Source organism: Podarcis gaigeae (assembly GCF_964106915.1).
Source record: "Podarcis gaigeae genome assembly, chromosome: 16".
Taxonomy (NCBI): domain Eukaryota; kingdom Metazoa; phylum Chordata; class Lepidosauria; order Squamata; family Lacertidae; genus Podarcis; species Podarcis gaigeae.
In genome coordinates, this window is record NC_139693.1 from 35,623,396 (window position 1) to 35,646,142 (window position 22,747).

The 22,747-nt window shown below is 46.4% G+C and overlaps 1 protein-coding gene across 2 annotated transcripts in view; it reads left to right on the forward strand.

Moving 5' to 3' along the window:
- The first annotated feature begins 208 nt into the window (after nt 1-208).
- The window catches only part of LOC310833895 (transmembrane protein 132D-like), a 455,572-nt gene continuing 433,033 nt past the window's right edge, over nt 209-22,747 (forward strand). For both annotated transcript variants that reach the window (XM_083717002.1, XM_083717003.1), the window contains exon 1: nt 209-1,212. In XM_083717002.1, the coding sequence (XP_083573128.1) occupies nt 1,134-1,212 (79 nt within the window). In that variant the 5' untranslated portion in view covers nt 209-1,133. The remainder of the gene's footprint in view (nt 1,213-22,747) is intronic.

Sequence of the window (22,747 nt, forward strand, 5' to 3'; positions counted from 1 at the left end):
TTTACTGTTTATTTTAAATTCCATTGCCAAAACAAAATAGGCGAGCGGAGGGGTGGAGGAAGCAAAAACAAACCAACAGCAACACAGAGCCCCCTCTCTAACCCTTCTCGGCTGGCAGCCTCTCTTTCTCCAGCCAGCGGTGATCTCTCGTCTCCGGGCTCAGCTTCCCCAAAGCATCACCTCCAGAGAAGAGCCAGGGTGTTTCTTTTGCGATGAGGTCCTGCTCTGCTCCGCCTCCTCCCACCCCCGCCAACCTCTCCCCTCCACCCCAAGAAGTGAATGAGGAGAGAGCGCCTTGTTTGTGCGTGCGTGTTTAAGTGAAAGGAAAACCATCAGTTGATTCCCTCCCCTCCCTTTCCCTTCGTTCTTCAGTGCCGTGTCTCTCTCTGCCTCCTTCTCCTCTCCCAGGCGCAACGAGCCACCGAAAGGCAAACTTTAGCGCTTCTCCCTCCCCGCTGCGTTGCGCTCCGCATCCCTCCCCCACCCTCGCCAGGATCTGTTAAAAAAAAGGAAGAAGAAATTTCAGCCGCCAAACAAAATGCCAAGCGGATCTGTGTTGGGAGGCAGCCTTTGCCTCTCTCCTCCCGATCAATTCCACCCCAAGCCTTGTCAATTTCCCCGCTGCAAAAGAGCGTTCTTCTGCTTAAACGTCCCGCGTCCAAACCTCGGTTTGCAGGAATGAATTAGCGATCGCCTCCCCTTCTCTCTCTCTCCCGCCTCTTCCTCGCCTCCTCCATCTCGTTACTCCTAGATCTCTCGGCTGGCGTTTATTTATATGGAGATCGGCGCTCTCTCTCTCCCCCCCCCCCCCAACCTCGGATCACCATTATGCAAACCCAGGAGATGTTATTTGTGTTATTTAATATTCCTTGTTATTGAGAACATGCTTTTTTGAAAAACAAAAGAAATCTAGTTTCCGTAAGGACAGGCAACGGAAGGAACCCCACCTGCCAAGTCTTTGCTGGAGAGAAAATGTGTCTGAAGATCTGCAGATGACCTTCTCCACTCCCCACCTCTTCTTCTTCCTTTTCTTCCCGGGAGGGGTGAGAGGGGTTAAAAATGGCCAGGAGCCGGATTTGTTTTGATCGCGAAGTCCTTGTGGCAAGGATCTAAGTTCTCTTCTGCAGCCCACCATGGGGACCCCTGGCCAGGGCAAGGTGCCTCGGGTGGTCTGGCTTCTGCTCTTTAGCCTGGCGGTGGTGCTCTCCAAAGGTAAGAAGCAATTAACCTTATCTTTCTTAACTTTCTCTGCCTTCCTGAGCCTGGGATTATCCACTCCATCCTCCCCCCACCCCCCACTTCTCAAGAGGCTGTTCCTGGGAGTTTGTGGGGAGCGGCTGTAAGATTTGTGAATGGAAAGCGGGGAGCCCTGATCTTTCTTTTAATTTAAATGTCAGGCAAGATCTGCCCCACTCACTGGGGTTCGCACTGGCAATTTATTAATCTTTAAATCCTGCCTAAGATAATATTGATTAGCACTCTGGCTAGATATTCAAATGTGTGTGTGTGAAAGAGAGAGAGAGATTAACTGGGGTTTTACAGCACCTTTTTAAGCGGCTACAAATGAGATCTATGTTCCATTCCTGCGAAATCACATAAAAAAAAGATGCTCCCCAGATCTCATGATAGAGACATGGCTAATGACAGAGCCAGGCTTCCTCTGTTCCAGCAGAATCGGATGTCAATGGGAAAGAGTCACCCGGGGGTGTGTTTGATTATTCATTTATTCTGTAAGGTCGGATGGGTGGCATCACAGCGCATTGGGCAAAGTTTTACTATGAAAAGCAGAAACTCTGTAGTGGGTGATTCATCCTAGCAATGGCCTTGGAATAATGTTGATGAGGAAGCTGAGAACCTGCTACCCAGTGTCCATGCATGCAAACATTCTGACACATTTTTGCATTTATTTTCTCTTTTAAAACAACAAAACACTCAACAATGCCTACATCAAAGTAAGGAATGCTCAGATGAACACCTCAAAATGTAGGGATCTATGGTGGTGGAGCAATTCAGTGGGGTTGCTTGTAAAACTGTGGAAGAAGGGTTTATGCTTCTTCCGGGGAGTGGGCAACTGAAGGCACCTCTTGCGAGATGTTGCATTAGGCTGGAGGTTTTAAGGGGAAGGAAGACATTCCCATCTACTTTGTGAACTGGACAATAGAGTAGTTTCACCAGCTTGTCCTGTACATGCAGCCAGTCCTCATGAAGGGACATGGCTTCAGTTAGCTTTTGTTTAGGGTGCTGCTTAAGGCTGTAATAGTTCTTCCTTTTTTTTTTTGCCTATGATACATCAAAAGTGTTGGCCAAAAATATTTCATCTACATTATAGCATGTGGCAGTGAAATTGATGACTGTCTCTGGGTTGGCCCTGATCTCCTGTTGTAGCACCGGCTTTGAGAATAAGGTGTCTCTGAAATGAGGAAGTGCATGTTGAAAAGCTACAGAGAGACCTGGGGAATTGAAGAAAAGGAATACGGAGATTTCTGCCTTCGCAGCTCTTCCTTGCTTTACTTTTTGCCCTGTTGCATGTGGAAGAACTAAAAAAGCCTTGTTTGTGTTCCTGTTACACAAGAAATACTGGCCATTGCTGTTTCTGTTCATGTGCTCCGAGCACAGGCATTCCACCTTTGCAGTGTACACCTGTTAGTAGATGGGAGGTATTCAGGGTAAAATCTTTGTCAGTCCAGTGGGGTCTACAAGCTTCAGCTGGAGAAGGGTCATAGCTCACTGACAAGGCAAAACGTCCCAGGAGCAATCACCAGGGAGGCCTGGAAAGGACCCCCTGTCTGAAACCCTGGAGAGTTGTTGCCAGTCAGTGTTGACAATACTGGGCTAAATGGACCCATATATATGGCAGCTTCCTATATTCAACTGCAGGTGGGGGTGAAATATGGGATATCTTTAACATTCCACCCCTATGTAAACTCCTTGCATGTAGAGGATGAGGCTGAGCCTTTGGCCCAGATGTGTGGGGTTCCTGTACGTAGTTGTAGCTTTGTATGAGGTGTCTTGGAAAAATGATAACGGGCCTTTAGGCCAGCCTCCCCAACCCTTATGCCCTCCAGATGTTGCTGGACCACAAATCCTACCAACATCTGCAGGGCCATTAGGTTGCCCTCGACACCATGTAACACATACATAAAGCATGAGTTCAAAACATCAAAGGGAACAAAGCATTTCTTAATAATAAGCAAGCCTAGAAACAAGAAATAATAAATATAAGCAATGACACAACGATGACAGGGAAGTATGTGTATATTATTATTATTATTATTATTATTATTATTATTATTATTATTATGCAAGCCCTATTTGCAGCCTGAACGGGTCAGAATAATGTGTGGAAAGGGGGCTGTAGCTCAATGACAGAGCATCTTCTTTGCAAGACAAGGTCCCTGGGTCAATTCCTAGCATCTTGATGTAGGACTAGGAATGACTCTTCCTGAATTCCTGGAGAGACACTGCCAAACAGTGTAGACAGTACTGAGCAGGGTGGACCATTAGTTTGGCCCTGTATAAGGCAGCTTCACATTCAGTATATGAATATTGCCACTTCTGGGCCTGGATTTGCATTTTTTGCCTCCCCCCGATGACCTATTTATTGAGCATTCATCTTCATTTGCTTGCATAAACTTCCGAGGAAGGTTAGACTGTACCCAGTCTTTATTGCACATTTGTGCCAATTTATTTGCAGAGAGGGACGCAGGTGGCGCTGTGGGTTAAAGCCTCAGCGCCTAGGACTTGCCGATCGAAAGGTCGGCGGTTCGAATCCCTGCGGCGGGGTGCGCTCCCGCTGCTCAGTCCCAGCGCCTGCCAACCTAGCAGTTCGAAAGCACCTCCGGGTGCAAGTAGATAAATAGGGACCGCTTACCAGCGGGAAGGTAAACGGCGTTTCCGTGTGCGGCTCTGACTCGCCAGAGCAGCGATGTCACGCTGGCCACGTGACCCGGAAGTGTCTCCGGACAGCGCTGGCCCCTGGCCTCTTGAGTGAGATGGGCGCACAACCCCAGAGTCTGTCAAGACTGGCCCATACGGGCAGGGGTACCTTTACCTTTACCTATTTGCAGAGAGGTTATACCTCAACGAGTACGGTACTCATCCTGATTTAATCCACATTTGTTTGCACGGTGGTAATGCGACTTCCCATTAATCTTTCGTTCACCCCACACTTTTCAGGGCATTTTCTCATCACTTACCTAACTGCAAAAAAATCTTGTTATCTCCCTCCCTGCAGTGGATTTGTTACACCAGAGTAGCAGAGTGCTTTAATCTACTTTAATTGCACAAACCTACATTCCTAGTAGAGGGACGCGGGTGGCGCTGTGGGTAAAACCTCAGCGCCTAGGACTTGCCGATCGCATGGTCAGCGGTTCGAATCCCCGCAGCGGGGTGCGCTCCTATCATTCGGTCCCAGCGCCTGCCAACCTAGCAGTTCGAAAGCACTCCTGGGTGCAAGTAGATAAATAGGGACCGCTTACCAGCGGGAAGGTAAACGGCGTTCCGTGTGCTGCGCTGGCTCGCCAGATGCAGCTTGTCACGCTGGCCACGTGACCCGGAAGTGTCTGCGGACAGCGCTTTAGAGTGAGATGAGCGCACAACCCTAGAGTCTGGCAAGACTGGCCCGTACGGGCAGGGGTACCTTTACCTTTACAGTGGTGCCTCGCAAGACGAAATTAATCCGTTCCGTGAGGCTCTTCGTATAGCGTTTTTTTCGTCTTGCGAAGCAAGCCCATTGACAGCTTAGTGGATTAGCGCTATTAGCGGTTTAGCGGCTTTTAGCGATCAGCTAAGAAGCGGCTTATCAGCGGATCAGCTGTTAAGCGGCTTAGCGGCTTAGGAAAAGGCTGGAAAAAGTGAAAAAAAACTGCGGGAACTCGCAAGACATTTTCGTCTTGCGAAGCAACCCCATAGGGAAATTCGTTTTGTGAAGCGCCTCCAAAACGGAAAACCCTTTCGTCTAGCGGGTTTTCCGTCTTGCGAGGCGTTCATCTTGCGGGGCACCACTGTACCTTTTTACATTCCTAGTATGTGCAGGAATCCCATCTGCAAAATATTGATTGGTAGCCGTACTCCGCAGGCCATGTGCCACCAGAGTTAATTCTGTTCAAGGGGAGGAGCTTTTTCTTGCAGCATGAGACTCCTCCCATTATGTCCAGAGCTTCACGTGTTGTTTTGAAATGGTTTCTGCACCATCAGATCAACATAAATTCACTACCTAACTCTGTGGGCCGTGGGGTCACTTCATCCAATCAACAGTATTGTGTGAGTGCCTGGAGGCGGTTGGAGGATGGATGGCAGCTAACAGATTGAGGTTGAATCCTGACAAGACAGAAGTACTGTTTATGGAGGACAGGGGGTGGCCGGGGGTGGGGAACTCCCTGGTCCTGAATGGGGTAACTGTGCCCCTGAAGGAGCAGGTGTGCAGCCTGGGAGTCATTTTGGACTCCCAGCTGTCCATGGAGGCTCAGGTCAATTCTGTGTCCAGGGCACCTGTCTACCAACTCCATCTGGTACACAGGCTGAGACCCTACCTGCCCACAGACTGTCTCGCCAGAGTGGTGCATGCTCTAGTTATCTCCTGCTTGGACTACTGCAATGTGCTCTATGTGGGGCTACTTTTGAATGTGACCCGGAAACTGCAATTAATTCAGAATGCGGCAGCTAGACTGGTGACTGGGAGTGGCCGCCGGGACCATATAACACCGACCCTGTGAGATCTGCACTGGCTCCCAGTTTCCGAGCACAATTCAAAGTGTTGGTGCTGACCTTTAAAGCCCTAAACGGCCTTGGTCCTGTATACCTGAAGGAGCGTCTCCACCCCCATCGTTCAGCCCAGACACTGAGATTCAGCGCGGAGGGCCTTCCTGCAGTTCCCTCATTGTGAGAAGTGAGGTTACAGGGAGCAGACAGAGGGCCTTCTCGGTAGTGGCGTCCGCCCTGTGGAACGCCCTCCCATCAGATGTCAAGGAAATAAGCAGCTATCCTATTTTTAAAAGACATCTGAAGGCAGCCCTGTTTAGGGAAGTTTTTGATATTTAATGCTGTATTGATTGGGAGCCCCCATTGGCTTTTGAGGTAGCAATGCGTGGAGGGCTTGTTTACTGGTTTAGATGGCTTTAAAGGGTGTTGGACAAAGTAAGGCCTACCTATTGCTAAAAGGATCCTCCATGTAGGCGTTCACCATTGCACGCTGCTTGTGGGCTTCTTGGAGGCATTTGATTGGCCGTTTTGGAAAGCAGAGTTCTGAGCCAAATGGACTTTTTGTATGTTGCTCTTGCAATCTTTAAATAATAATGCATGCTGTGCCTAGAATGGAAAAATCAGATGCACAAATATAGGATGGGGAGGGACACACCTGGCTTGTGAAAAGGATTCAGGGGTCTTAGTGGACCACAAGCTTAACATGAGTTAATAGTGTGAAGCAGCAGCAAAAAAAAAGCTAAGGCTATTCTAGGTTGCATCAACAGAAGTATAGTACAGTGGAACCTCGAGTTGCGGACGTAATCCGTCCTGGAGGCATGTCCGCAACTCGCAGTGTTGGCATCCATAAGCACTGCATCTGCGCATGTGCACGGCGTGATTTAGCGCTTCTGCGCATGCACGAGCAGCAAAACCTGGAAGTAACCATTCCAGTACTTCCGGAGTGCCGCGGGACGCAAATTGAAAAGACGTAACCTAAAGCTGATGCAACATGAGGTATGACTGTATCCAGATCAAGGGAAGTAATACAGTGGTACCTCAGGTTAAGAACTTAATTCGTTCTGGAGGTCTGTTCTTAACCTGAAACTGTTCTTAACCTGAAGCACAACTTTAGCTAATGGGGCCTCCTGCTGCTGCTGTGCCACCGCTGCACGATTTCTGTTCTCATCCTGAAGCAAAGTTCTTCAAACAGCTCTTGTTTATTCAGAGGCCAGAACAGAACTGAACTGAAGGGTTCAGTCAGCCTGCTTATATAGAGCTCCAGTACAACGTAACTGTAACAATTTTCTAGAACTATCCAATCACTGAACGTCACTTTCGATCCCTTATTTGTATAACTATCTACAGTATCCCCCTGCTGGCCCAGGGTGAGAACTTCAGTACATAACAATGATCATCTTCAGATAGCTAAAGGACTGTCAAATGGAAGATGGCGCAAGCTTGCTTTCTGCTGCTCCAGATGGTTGGACCTGAACTAAAGCATTCAAAGGACAGGAAAAGAGATCCCAACAAAACACTGGTAAGAACTTTCTGACAGCAAGAGCTGTTTGACAGTGGAATGGACTCCCTTAGAAGATGGTGAGCTCTCCTTCATTAGAGATTTTTAAAGAGAGGTTGGATGGCCATTTGTCAGGGACTCGTTAACTATGATTCCTGCATTGCAGGGGACTGGCATAGATGGCCTTTGGGGGTCCCTCTTCCAACTTTATACTTCTATTATTCTATGCTGTTGATTGGCAGGAGATGGCTTCTGCATCCTGGCGTGCCGTGAACATAAACAGGGTGTTTGTTGTTTTTGAAGCTTGCTTTATCATCCACTCTGTGTTCTGCATATGTCTACACATCCCCCACTACAAAGAAATGCCAACTCCTATTGCAAAATACAAGTTTAGATTGCTATTGAAGCGAGAAAAAGGTCAAGGGAAGGAAACGTAATTCTGACAATCGCATAATATCTCTCTGTGTTGCCTGGGTGTGGCGTTGTTGTTGATGCTTCGAAATGCTCCAGTTTGAAGGCCTCCCTCCATTATCTGCTTCCGAAGCAAGGATTGTGTTTGAACACCTCTTTCTCCTTTCCTGTCTTTTGTGTCTCCTTGCATTCCGCACTGTCTACAACACAATGTGCTAATAGTAGGTGGCTTGCATACACTTGCAAGCAACCTTGAAATAATTCAGGGTTTACAGAACAGCACGCAATGAGTTGCTCTTTTGGAGAAAAAGGTTCATTTTTTGAAGTTGTTCATTTAAATTGTGCTACAGGTTGATGTTGATGTTCTTGCAGTGTGCATCTCTCTAGAAAATCTGGCTGCAGGGCTTGTTCAAGACATGTTGCTACATACACATGGGAGCAAAGGGCAAGATGCCTGCCATGAATTGCACATGTGGAAGATGACCAGATGGGCAGCTGAATCCTACTTCAGTAGCTGGAAACTGGGGTGTGGGGAAGGGATAAGAGGTGGCAGCTGCCTCATACTGCCTTAGGATTGGAGAACTTCAAGTGGGAGCCTGGGACAAATATGATCCTCCAGGCCCTTTCTTCTGAGGCCACACACTTCACTGGCCCTGCTTTGCAGTCCCAGTGTTTTTTAAGTTTGTCCTCAAAATCTGATAATGCCTCTTGCTCGCCTAGATGGAGGGTAGAGAATGGGGTGTGTGTCAAACAGGCTGCTGTACAAAGGGACAATCTGCCTTTGCTCCTCTGCTCACCTTTGCTTCTGGCCAGGCCCACCACTGGCATGTGAGCCCTGGAAGGTTGGCCAGAAGGGAACGTGTTCCTCAGGCTGAAAAAGGGCCCTCACCTCTACAGCAATCCTTCCTCAATGGAGCCCCTGAAGCATCCGTTGCCTGAGGAGCCTGCCTCATGCTGCCCAATAGTGAGGATGACTCTCACTGGACATTCTCTTGTTGGTAGTGGTAATTCAGAATTCTTCTGGATGTCATTGTCTGTGTTGGTGTGCTGGGTGAATTAGGGTTGACAAGTCACTGTTGTTAAAAAAACAGCAACCAAAAACATCTTTCAGGTGACAATAATAGAGCATAAAAATGACAGAACACCTAATAACTCTCCGCGTGCCCTCTAAACCAATTTACGGAATCTGCTGTCACAAAATGTGAAGATGGCTCTTGATTTAGATGGCCTTGAAAAGGGGTTGGGGAGGGGGGGAGGAGAACTCCTGGATGGGTCTATCAATGGCTGCTAAATGGACGCTCCATTTTTAGAGAGAGTTTCTCTCTGAATTCCTACTACTAGAGAGGAACAATGGGAGAGGGTTACTGGAAGACAAGATGCTGGATGAACGAGACTTCTGCAAGGTTGTGCAGGAGACTGTTGGCTGCATTTCTAAGGTGTGTGCTCATACTTTTCATTAGAGAACTGTTTGGGCATATTTATTTACTTTGAAGTATTTAAGCCTGTGTGTTGTAGTGCTCAGAGGGCAGACTAGGACCTGGGAGACAAGGGTTCAAATGCTCTCTTAGCCATGAAGCTTACTGGGAGACCTTGGGCAGTCACAGTCTCTCAGCCTTGCCTACGTTGCAGGATTGGTGCAGGGATAAGATGGGAAGGGGAGAACCATGTTTGCATGCCGTCTTGGAGGTTCCACTATCAACCCTGTTGACGGTTTGTTTTCATTGCTCTCTTGGTGGGTTTGCCCAGGGCAGGGTATTGATTGTGGCACCACCACTGAGAAGACCGTGCCCTGATATATATTTCCTCTGGAGACTTAAAAATCTTTTTTAAAAAAACAAACCCTGAGTTTTTATTCTCTGGGAAATTACAATTTTTCCCCAGAAGCTGCTGTACTTAAGATCAATGAGGTTTTGCTCTGATGCTTGAGTTCAATTTCTTAAACAAGGACTAGATAACTGTTGCACAGCTTCTGTTCAGTGATGTTCTACACTGTAATTTAGAATTGCAGGCTCACCTTTCTCTGGTAATAGGCTTGTAGTGATTTAGTGTGGCTTATAGTATTACAGCTAGGTTTGTTTGTTTTTCCAAAAATTCCTTGGAGATCGACACTATATAGAAGACTCTGCTATAAGTGGGTCAGGCTCCCACCTAAGGGGATTGTGCTTGAGGTTCTTCGGGGATTAAATTTCTGTGAATTCAGATCTGAACCGACTTGATCCATACCTTTCAGACTAATGCACAAATCGGAATATTATTAGCTTTTAGCTTTAGCACTTCTCTGAATTTTGCAATATAATTCTCTGCTAAAGTAAAGTATGCAAATGCAGAACATGCTTTAGGATAAACTACACTTAGGAATGCATATGTGTGTTTGCACATATTTGGTGCATAAAATACATATTTTAAAATACACATGGTTGAGATGGAATGGATGTATTATCAATTGCATTTATATCAATATATTTCCTCTAAGGAGTTTGAGTCTCTCCCCATCTACGTTATCCTCACAACGACCTTCTGAGGTAGGTCAGGCTGTGAGACAGTGACTGGCCTAATGTCACCTGTGTGGATGTGAACCCTGTTCTTCCAGGTTATAGTCCAACACAATAACCACTACACCTCACTGCCTCTCACTTCAGCTTATATAAAATTTCAAAATTGTCACACATGCTTATTTGTCCACCCCTGTATTGCACCGGTGCCACAGTCCTGTTTTTCCTTTCCAAAGTGTGTGTGTGTGTGTGTGTTGTGAAGGGATAGGAAAGAAACCCAAGAAACTACAGCTTGAAAAATGAACCTCCTTTACCTTGTTTCCTCTTAAAAAACTGCACAGAAGACAGAAACGTTGCAGAAGTAGGTTTTCTCCCCCTTGCCTGACAAACAGCGCCTGCTAAAATTGCCTCTCCCTTAGGAGAGCGATAAGACATGTATGGCAAAGAAATAAAAATAAAAATGAATTTTAGGCTGGAAGGAAGGGAGCTGTGGGTAAAAATGATCTATACTGAAACCCCATAGGTTTCCATTCTAGCTATCACTCTTTTGAGGTACTCAGAAAAGCTGCTTTATAACAAATCACTCTGTTGTTGTGCGGAAGGTGTGAGGAATCGCCAACCCTCCAGAAGTTGCTGAACTACATTTCCCATCACCCCAGGCATAATAAAGTTCATGCTTTCTGGGGCTGATGGGAGTTGTGGTGCAGCATCATCTGGAGGTTTCCCATACTTGGTCTATAGCGTAGTGGTACAGTCTCTTCCAGGGGTGCAGAGCCATTAGTCAGGGGGCTGAATGTAGCCATTCCAGGCCTCTCTCTCTCTCTGCTCCTCAGAACTCTCTCCAGGCCTCACATACTCCCCTTGTTTTACACCCCACAACTGTTCATTTGGGATGTGTCCTTGCAGTTTGATGATGCCTCTTGCTTCTCCGGGTAGAGAACACAAAGGGCCATGTGGAAACCAGTCTACTGTACAAAGGCAACTTTTTGACCTGGTGCCCTGCCCACGTTTGCCCCAGACCCCACCCACTATTGGCATGTGGCCCTTTGAAGGTTGCCTATAAGGGGATGCGGCCCTCAGCCTGAGAAAGTTTCCTACCCCTGGTCTACTCTGATGGACAGCTGCTCTTCAAGATTTCAGGCAGAGGTCTTTCCAGGCCCTATCTGGAGATGTCAGGAATTGAATCAGGGACCTCCCGCATGCAATGGGGATATGCTGTATCACTGAAAGATATCTTCTGTGTCTATTTTATCACACCCATTTGGTCAAGAGGTGTATCCTAACTGCTAGGGTTGCAACAAGCTGGTATTTTGCTGCTCTGCTGCTTCTTTGGTTAATTATTTTGGGTCTGAAAATCCAACAGATTCTCCCAGGTTCTTCCCTTGGCCGGAGAGGTATTGTCAAGCTCTTGTATAAGCCATCAGGTTTTGCTTTAGTTAACACTCCTGAGCTCTCAGATTCCTTCCTGAATCCATTAAGCACCTGGTCCAGCCTTTCCCTGCAACCAAAAGGGAGGGTCCATTGCCAGCTAGTTCACTTTGACAAAGTAATGAAGGGTGAAGGGCCAAGGCTCTAAAGCAGCCTTCCACAATCTAGTATTGTCTCAATGCCATTGTACAACTTTCCCCATTATCTCTGACTAATGGCCATTCTTGACTGGGAGTCCAGCAGTCAGCTTGTTGTTTAGTTGTTTAGTTGTGTTTGACTCTTTGTGACCCCATGGAGCAGAGCACACCAGGAACTCCTGTCTTCCACTGCCTCCCGCAGTTTGGTCAAACTCATGTTGGTAGCTTTGAGAACACTGTCCAACTATCTTGTCCTCTGTCATCCCCTTCTCCCTGTGCGAGTGCCTAAGGGCCCTGCTCCTGCCACTCACCACCTAGCCCAGGGCGGGGCCAGACAGGCCTCATAAGGACTGCTGTTGCTGCCCAGGAGGACTCCCCTCCCACCAGATGTCAAAGGGAAAAATAACTACCAAAATTTTAGAAGACATCTCAAGGCAGTCCTGTTTAGGGAAGCTTTTAATGTTTAATAGATTATTGTATTTTAGTGTTTTGTTGGAAGCCGCCCAGAGTGGCTGGGGAAACCCAGCCAGATGGGCGGGGTATAAATAATAAATAATTATTATCATTACTTGTGTCCTCCATCTTTCCCAATATCAGGGTCTTTTCCAGGGAGTCTTCTCTTCTCATGATGTGGCCAAAGTATTGGAGCCTCAGCTTCAGGATCTGTCCTTCCAGTCAGCTAGAGGGCACCAGTTTGCAAAGGCTGCCGTATGCCATGCCTCATCACTGTTGAGTTTGCTGCCAATTCCCCTTCCCCCAGTAGGCACTTTATATTCACACGCCTCTTCTGCCTTTGGGATAAGCAGTTGGTGCAGGATGGCATTGGTGGAAGTTGGTCAGTTAGGATGAAAGGGGCACTGCCCCACCAATCCCAGTCTGCCCTCAGCCAGCCCCAACCTACCTGTCCTCCTACTGACCACCAGTCCAGAGGGTGGGACTGAATTTCAGCTTCCACTTCCTTGGTCTCAGTGTTGCCCTTAGAGAACTCCAGAGGGAGAAGGGTGGGGGCTCTGGCTCTGCCTATCGCTGATTCTGGGCCTCCCTGCCTTCTGCTGCTCCAGTTCCAACAGGCACCATCCACCACAGGCTGGCAGACGACTGGAGTAATGAGTAGCACCCACCTCTGGCCCAGGGGAGAAGCTTCAACTTCCCTTCCTCTACAGCAGACTCTTCGTGCTGAGAGTTTCTTCAAAGAGCAGAGCACGGCCCAAATAATAAATTCAGATTAAAACGAGAGATGTTCTGCCGGCGTACCATTTTATTTGTCAGCTCCAATCCTTAATGCAATTTGGTTTCTAATATTTTCCCCCTGCATTGCTCTTGTATTCCTCTGCCTTTTCTTTTTATTAGTTTCTCGGCGGTGGCAGCCTTCTTGACACCAGCTAGCATTGTTCTTTAATGTATTAATAAAAGCTGCATTATAAAAGAAAGTAAAAGAAAAAAATAGGGTATTGAGAGAGAATCCAAAGATAATCTTAGTGTGTGTGCATGGGTTTGTGTATGTGTGTGTGTTTGTCTGTCTATCTCGAGAGACAATGGAGTGCGCCTCTGTGGGTTAAGTCAAACCGCTGCATTAGCAACAACAAAATTACCTTCCTAGAGTGCAAGCCTGGGCAGCGTGGATGGAGGTCCTGGGCTGTCCAGAAAACAGGACCCTCCTCTCAGCCTTGCTGATGTGGTCCAAATGAAAGCAGAGCAATACGTTTGGCACCAGCTTGGCCAGAAGGAGGTGTACAAGGCGCCATCCAACCATCTTAGAGACTCCCCTCTGGATTGACTCCTTAGCCTTTTCTTCTCCTGACGATATGCTGAAACCACTTTCTTCACTGTTGTACTCACCATTGGTCTTGTTTGCTCAACCCACCAGACCCTGTCTTTGCATGCAGGCAGAGTCCCTAACTCACTGAGGGTTTGAGACCCACCGGCTACCCTCACCTGGTTTAGCTGTCCAGTCAAAGCCGTTTCCTGGGGTGTGGCCGCTGTTGCATGCTTTTCGGAGCCACAGGTGAGAGGTGAGTGCATGGTGGGGACCAAAGATGAACAAACGCCCCCAGAAGGAGTACCATGTGTCCCCCACCAGAGGTACTACAGTACTACCCCTCTCCTAACACCCCATCCACCCCATATATTTGTAGGGGGGTTGGTTATATACATAAGCATACATGTACACACATACACAGAGAGATGAATACATGCCTTCACTGCATTCTTCATCTATCATCAGTCTGAGTCTGCCCTGGAAACCGAGGGTGGCAGCTGTCTGTCACTGTGTCCCAGGAAATGTCAGCAAGGCTGCCAATTGATTGAAGCACCAGAACTGCATTGCTGTTGTGCTTTTTTTAATAAAGTGCTATGTTAAATTACTTGGGTTTTTATCCTGCTGTGTAATATAGCTTTCTGCATTATTAATGGCAATTGAGAAAACCAAGTGGGTTTTAAAGATCGTTTTGCAGTACGTAAGTAGTGTTAATTATCATAAGTAGAGGTTAAAAAAAAGAGAGCTCAAAATGGCTTTTTAACCTTTTTTCCATTTGAAAGAATGAATGAAAAAATGGACACAGGTTATACTGTAGCTAAGAGAGCCAGTGCAGTATAGTGGTTAGAGTATTGGACTAGGACCTGGGAGACCAGGGTTCAAATCTCTACTTGACCTGAAGCTTGTTGGATGAACTTGGGCCAGTCACTGCCTCTTAGCCCTAACCTACCTCACGGGCTTGTTGCAGAGACTAAATGAGGAGGGGGAGAACCATGCACACCATCTTGAGGATACTTATCCAAGATTCCTACATCTGTCAGAATGATGCAGTGGCGTAGCGTGGGGGGTGCAGGGGGGCCGGCCGCACCAGGCGCAACATCGGGGGGGGGGGTGTGCTCGCACTCGCAGCTCTCTGCCCCTACCTGGCTCACTCACTCTCTCTCACTGCAGTGCTGGCTGTGCGAATCCGATCCGAGCCGTCGCCGCCCACTGTGGAGGGGGTGGGTGCCAGGTGTGCAGTGCGGAGAGAGAGCGAGGGACTATCTGGGGGAGGGACACTGCAGCAGCCGCCCAGTGCAGTGCTGAGCGCGGGAGAGAACCACACCAGACCAGACCAGACCAGGCAGCAGCAAGAAGAAGCTGGCAGCGGCGGCAGGTTAGGGGTTAGGGGGCGCAAATTACTTGCCTTGCCCCGGGTGCTGACAACCCACGCTACGCCACTGGAATGATGGTACATAATGTAACCTTATTATCAGGGGTCTGGGATTGAGGATATTTGGTAGCCACCTGGAATAACTCTGGGTGACTATTAGGGACGAGTGAATCTGTCATCTCCAGTATCTCATTTTTCCATTCTCAAATTCAGTTCCCCATATTTCCATTTCAGCTTGCATTTTTTTAATAACACATTTTTGTATGTGGTTTTCACTTACACAGGCATTTTTAATGCATTTTTTTTTTAAAGCATCCTTTCCCCTAGTCCACGCATGGCCAAACTTGGCCCTCCAGCTGTTTTGGGACTACAACTCCCATCATCCCTAGCTAACAGGACCAGTGGTCGAGGATGATGGGAGTTGTAGTCCCAAAACAGCTGGAGGGCCAAGTTTGGCCACCACTGCCCTAGTTTATGCATTTCTGTAAACATTGTTTGGCTGGAGAACTACATTGCAAAATTCGGAGAAGTGGCAATTTCAAAGGATGACCAGGGTGCAATCTGCACACATATTAAAAATGCCATGAAAATGCTTTTAAAAAAAGCAGTTTGAAAAATATATTGAATTTGCCATAGCTCACCATCACTACCTAGTATCACATTTATATATTGCACTTTGCAACGCACTTAAAACCCGTTTTATTTGCAGCTGGATAGCTGAGTCCTATGTTTCCATTTGTGTATTGTTTTGGTAGTTTCAATAGGTTTGCCTTTAAATGTAAAGTGAATCCAATGTTTCCTCTATCCCTGGTTGCAGTTGTGAGTGTTCCCACTTGCCAGGGAGTTTTACCTTCCTTTTCACCCCCACATCTTTGAAACTTAACCCAAACTATTATGCCCATGCTTAACAGAGGGTGCATTCAGATTAGTTTTCCTCATTATAATTCTATCACTTTTATCCTGGAATCTAACATTCCTTTTAAGGAATTAAGACCTCTGAACAAGCATCATTGTAATTACATTCCAAAACTCTCATGATTTTCTGGGTTAACAAGGTTTTTCTGGGAGCGAACAACATGGAAATGAGTGCTAGGGTCCCACTAGTTTTTTTCAGGAGTGTCTTTTTCATTGTGCGAAAGATCACATAAAACGTGGAAATTATCCAGAAAACTGAACATAGTGCTCTCAGTATGCAGCCTTGGGTCTATCAATTTCAGTGGGTCTACTTTAAGCAAAACGTAGTTGGATTCAACCCTTTGTTTTAAAACGGAAGGAATAATCAAATATCAGAAATGAAATTACTGCCCTGAGGCATGTGCAGAATGTCTCTATTCCCGGACCACAGCTCGTCTGTGCACACATCTGTGATTTGAAAGCAGGGACAAAGGATGGAGTTTTCTGGGATGGCTGTTTCTTTCCAGAAATTAATCATCAGCCGCAGCCAGCCCTGTGATAGTATCTCCGCTTTGGCCAGGTTTCCTTACGTAGCCTAGGACAAGAATAACAATATTTAAAATAAAGATGTCACGGACTGAGACAGTCTGGCTAAAAATAATCCAGCCAGCCAACAGCCTTTGATAGATCACCTAAACAAATAGGAAAGAAATGAAGAGGTTGAACTAAAGCGAGATTCTTAAAGATGTCTTTATTTTGCCTCCCTCCTCCTTGTGAGGAATACATGTGGCTGCACCATTAAAAGAAGCCCTGCTGGAATTTAATGTCTTTATTAATAATGCAGCCAACCTTTTTACATGAGACAGTTTGGTCTTTTGGCAGGCTGCCATTATCCACAAACACCTCAGGCTTTCATGCATATATATATATATATGTGTGTGTGTGTGTGTGTGTGTGTGTGTGTGTGTGTGTGTGTGTGTAAAACACAGGCCTTCCGGAGCTGGTAGAGGTTGTGAGGAGACCAACAATTTCACTAATGTCTCCAAGTTGGACATGTTAGAAAGGGCATGTGGAGCTCTCTGATATTCCTCTAGGGTTGGAGGGCAAAATCTAGAGCAGCCTTTCAGCTGGGTTGGGACAGGGCTGAACTTGTTATTTCCCTGCCTGAATTGTGAAAAAGCTAAGCTGCCGACTCCAGTTCCCATCCCCGCACCTTAACTTTTGCCATATCTGCACTATACATCTAAAATACTATGATAAAAAGGACCCTGGATGGTTAAGTCCAGTCAAAGGTGACTATAGGGTTGCGGTGCTCATCTCACTTTCAAGCCAAGGGAGCTGGTGTTTGTCCACAGACAGCTTTCCGGGTCAGGTGGCCAGCATGACTAAACCACTTCTGGCGCAACGGAACACCGTGACAGAAACCAGAGTGCATGGCAACACCGTTTACCTTCCCGCCGGAGTGGTACCTATTTATCTACTTGCACATGGACGTGCTTTCGAACTGCTAGGTTGGCAGGAGCAGGGACCGAGCAATGGGAGCTCACCCCATCGTGGGGATTCGAACCACCGACCTTCTTATCAGCAAGCCCAAGAAGCTCAGTGGTTTAGACCACAGCGCCACCAGCATCCCTGAAAACAGGACTAAACCGGCCAGGGGTTCTTTATCTTTACCTAAAACACCATGATACCACAATAAAAACCATGGCTTCCCCAAAGAAGTCTGGGAAGTGTAGTTTGTTAAGGGTGCTGAAAAGTGTTGTTCTTTTTTAAAGATCCCTGTTGTTTTCACAGAGCTGCAGTTCTCACATACCCCCCATTCTCACTATTTTGCCGGGACAATTGCTATCACTCTTCAGTAATCACAGATTCTGTCTTATCCCTCTGCCCTGGCACCGTAGAGAATTAACTCCCAATTAAGACCTCTGCAACCATTCATAGGGACGTGGGTGGCGCTGTGGGTTAAACCACAGAGCCTAGGACTTGCCGATCAGAAGATCGGCGCTTCGAATCCCCACGATGGGGTCAGCTCCCATTGCTCGGTCCCTGCTCCTGCCAACCTAGCAGTTCGAAAGCACATCAAAGTGCAAGTAGATACCTTCCGGCGGGAAGGTAAACGACATTTCTGTGCGCTGCTCTGGTTTGCCAGAAGCGGCTTAGTCATGCTGGCCACATGACTCAGAAGCTGTACTCTGGCTCCCTCAGCCAATAAAGCGAGATGAGTGCCGCAACCCCAGAGTCGGCCACGACTGGACCTAATGGTCAGGGGTCCCTTTACCTTTAACCATTCATAGTTCTCTGGTGCCCCATGGCCCCTCCCACCCTACCTCCCACCCAATTGCTGCTCTTCCATTCCCACTCTGCTTCATTGGAAATAAGAAGGGGGCACTGGGTGAGGCAAGGCTGGGCTGTGTGGTGGACAACGGATGTTGCTGCTGCTCCCCACTGCTGGCTTCCCCTGACATAGCTACTAAACACACACACACACACACACACCATGGCTCTAGGTGCCTCTGCCTTCCTCCTCCAGCCCCCCTTGCCCTACTTTTCTTCACCTGAATGTTGGAAGGCATGTTCTCAGATTGATTTAACAGTCAATTCTTCTTACCAGGGAACTCTGGGAATTGCAGCTCAACACCCATAATGCAGTGCAGTTCCCAGGATTCTGTGGGGGAAGCCATAACTTTAAAATGGCATGGCACTGCTTGAAATGTATAGACAGGGCCAGGGTTGGCTGCCAGGCTGACACTTTGCATCTTCCTCAGTGTCCTGGATAATTTACCTGTTTAGAAACAGTAGCACCTTAGAGACCAACTAAATTTGTTCCTTGTGTGAGCTTTCGTGTGCATGCACACTTCTTCAGATACTGGTATGTTTGATGTTGTTGGGGCCAGTAATGGTGTTGTCCAGGTGTATGTGGCAGCAAAGTTGGCATCTGGGTTTACTGCAAGCTCTCGTACCAGTGTCCATGTTAAGTCTGGTTGTTGTATTATTGTGGGTGAGGAGTTGTTTAAGATTGAGTGGCTGTCCGTAGGCAATGAAATGTCTTCCTCCCAGAGCTTGAGAAAGACAACTGTCATTGTCTAGGAGGGGTTGTAGATCTCTGATGATGTGTTGAACTGTTTTAACTTGGAGCTGTATGTGATTTACTAGTGGTGATCTGTTGTTTTCTTTTTTGGGTCTGTCTTGTAGCAACTTCTCTCTGGGTATCAGTCTGGCTCTGTTGATCTGTTGTTTAACTTCATCAGGCGGATATTTTAGTTCTAAAAAGGTTTGCTGTATCTGAAGAAGTGTCCATGCACATGAAAGCTCATACCAATAACACACTTAGTTGGTCTCTAAGGTGCTACTGGAAGGAATTTTTAAATTTTGTTTTGACTACGGCAGAGCAACACGGCTACCTACCTGTACCTGTTTAGAAGCAGCTTTGGAAACAATTTCCACACTATTTTTTAAAATGGAAAATAATTATGTGGCTGTTGTTGTTGTTGTTTTATAAAAGTCCCAGCTTTAACCCCTGGCATCTCCAGGTAGGGCTGGGAATGTACCCCATCTTGAATCCCAGAGAGCCACTGGCCATCAGTGTAGACTAGGGATGTCCAACTCTCAAGAGACTGCGTTCTACTCCCACTATAAAAACACTGGCAATTATCTACCCATTGGATTGACCAAAGTTGTTGAGTTTTTTTGGGGGGAGGAACAGCCACAGTGGTTGAGCTTCTTCTGGGAAGGCTTGGGGGGGGGGGCGGGATCGACCAGGATCATGTGATCAACCAGGATCGACCAGGAATACCCCATGATCGACCAGTAGATTGCGATCGATCTGTTGGACATCCCTGGTGTAGACAATACAGTGGTACCTCGGGTTACATACGCTTCAGGATACAGACACTTCAGGTTACAGACTCGTCTAACCCAGAAATAGTACTTCGGGTTAAGAACTTTGCTTCAGGATTAGAACAGAAATCACGCGATGGTGGCGCGACAGCAGCAGGAGGCCCCATTAGCTAAAGTGGTGCTTCAGGTTAAGAATAGTTTCAGGTTAAGTACGGACCTCCGGAACGAATTAAGTACTTAACCTGAGGTACCAATGTACTGACCTGGACCGGTGGCCTTACTTGGGATAAGAAAGCTTCCTAATCAATTTTTCTGGGGGGAAATTTGGCCGGACTTTAAAAGGTACAGCCCCTTAGTTATATCTGATGGGTGCTGAAGTGTAGGTGGGTTCAGGCATGCATGACCCAATACTGAGATTCAGCTCAAAAGGGTTTATTGGAACATCGGGAACAAGAAGAACAAGAGTAGCAAACAGGAGGACTTGGCCCAGGCAACATACCTCCCCGCCTGTGATAGGTCACCTTATGCTGTGAATGGCGAATCAGAACACTGGCCGTATCACAGCAGGGGTTAAGCTGGGCATCTCTGCTTCATCTAGTGATGTGAGGTGAGAATATTCTCTGGAGAATATTATTGGGAATGAGAATATTCTTATTCTCTGCTAGAAAATTCCCCGGAGAATATTCTCCATAAACTGTAAATTTGTAAGAACCAGTTTTACAACCCACATTTAAAAAATCTAGTAAATAATAAGTCATGCTGTGATATTGCCAGTGTAAGTAATGAATAATGATTTTTTTTTTATATCCAGTTTCTTTACTGGGCATTGTGTCATTCACCATTGGCAGTTCTGAAGTGTGAGCTACAGAAAACATTTTTATTTTAGTTATAAAAATGCTGTTCATTTAATTTGATGAACATTTGAATTTGTATGTATTTCAACTATATGTAATAGCCTTTTTTCTATTTTGGTGTGACCTTAATCTTAGGAATTCTATACCCTTGGCCATACAGTGTGATTTATTTTTTTACAGAAAGTAGCTTTAATGCTTTATACACTAGGCCTATACAATTATGTGTAATAGCATGTGAGGTGGTCTTGATTTAAACAGTTGACATTTTTATGTAGTGCCAGTAACTGGTTTCTGCAGTGCCATTCAATGGTACAAGGTGCTATTTACCAGAGACTAACATACTGAAATATATTATCATAATAAATTTAATGTTAATGGCTTCTTTTTATATGTATGCATATAGTTTTGTTTATCAACTATATTAACTAATTATATATAACTAATTATATATCATTTTCAATGCATTAAAATGAAGATTCTCCCATTTTAAATGAAAATTCTCTAATATTCTCAATAGAGAATATTCTCCAAAATATTATTCTTAAGAATTTAACACCACTAGCTTCATCCCCTATCAGGGGAGGGGAAAGTGTTTGTGTGTATGTACCACGAGGCTGAAATTCTGGTGTGTGTTTAATTTGTATATATTTTTTAACTGCTTCATTTGTTTAATGGATGAGCTGCTAAATAAGGCTTCTGCCTGCGGTTTTTGTTGCCTAAACATCCGGTTGATGCTGTTATTGTATTTTCTTCCTTTTCTTCCTCAACTTGTCCTCAGATAGCTTTTAAGATCCTGCTGTCGTGGCCTCCTGCTGCTTGAGAAAAAGCCAAGCTAAATTTCCCCTGTTACCATAGCTTAAGAATAATAATACCAGGAGTCAACTGCTGCCTTTTCTTCCCTTTTCATTGTTCCTTGCATTTGAGGACCAGTAAATCACTGTAATGGTGCGATAATGACTCTGGAAGGAAACATATTTATTTTCTTCTCTCTTTTTCTTTCCCCCTCTCTCCTATTGGCATTTTAATCTTCTTTTTGTTCTCCTTTTTCTATCAGTCTCAACCAACAATAACGAATCTGCTTTTAATTATTTCTTTGAGTGCTCTCTTGGAACATTCTGCTGCAAGGTCAAGTGCGGGTGATTTTACAGGCCCTTTATTTCCATCTCTGTGTTGCTTTCTCTTCATCTTGTGAAGGCTTTGAGCCAGAAGTCTTGGATCTGAATCTCACCTGAATCATGAGTTCACTAGGGGTCATGGGAGGATAGGACTCTCAACTGCTACTAGCCATAATGGTGGTATAGAACCTAAGTCATGGGTAGGCAAACTAAGGCCTGGGGGCTGGATCCGGCCCAATCGCCTTCTAAATCCGGCCCATGGATGATTCAGGAATCAGCATGTTTTTACATGAGTAGAATGTGTGCTTTTATTTAAAATGCATCTCTGGGTTATTTCTGGGTCATAGGAATTCGTTCATTACCCCCCCCCCATATAGTCCGGCCCCCCACAAGGTCTGAGGGACAGTAGACCGGTCCCCTGCTGAAAAAGTTTGCTGACCCCTGACCTAAGTGTTCAGTGGCAATCTACCTCCAAACACCAGTTGCTGTGGGCGCAGGGGTTCATAACAGGGGTATCACATTTGAGCCTTCCTAGTGAGCCTCCCAAAAGCATTGCTCACTATAGGGTATCTTGGTTGTGAGTTCTGGGGGACTTGCTCCCTGCCTTCAGGGGCGGAGGAAGGGGGTGCTGGCTGCCCCGGGTGTCACCACTGAGGTGACAAAATGCCGCGCGGCACTCACTGCGGCGTCTGCGCCACCCCAGGTGCCTGAAAACGGCTTCCTCCGCCGCTGTCTGCCTTGCAGGCCTTTTCTCACCTGGCCTAGAAGGGCAGGGCCCTGACTGACTCCAACTACAATAGCTGAGGCAGCTGAACAGACTCCTGGGCTGGGCTGTTATAGTCTTTCCTCCAACCTGCATCAGCACTGATAACTGACCATGTTGGATGATGGAGGCGTAATCCAAAAACCTTTGGAGGCCATCAGGTTGAGGGAGGCTGATTGAGCTGAAGCCAGTTACTTTTGAGCAGCTTGATTAAAAAACGAAACAAAAGAAAAACCCTCATAAAACTTGGATACTTCTGAAAATCCTGTCTCTTGACTTTGACGCCTGCCATCTCCATTGGTAGATCAGTGCCACTGAGGAAATGGATTTGTGTCATTCACGTCCCACTACATTTAATATATCTGTTCAAGCTTTGTTGTGAAGCGGTGCTTGTTTCAAATCACTGGGGTTGGTGACAGGCCAGTTGGTGACTGCTCCGATTTCCCCTTTATTTCATGTCTGCCTTGATGTACCTCAAAGCATCTTGCTC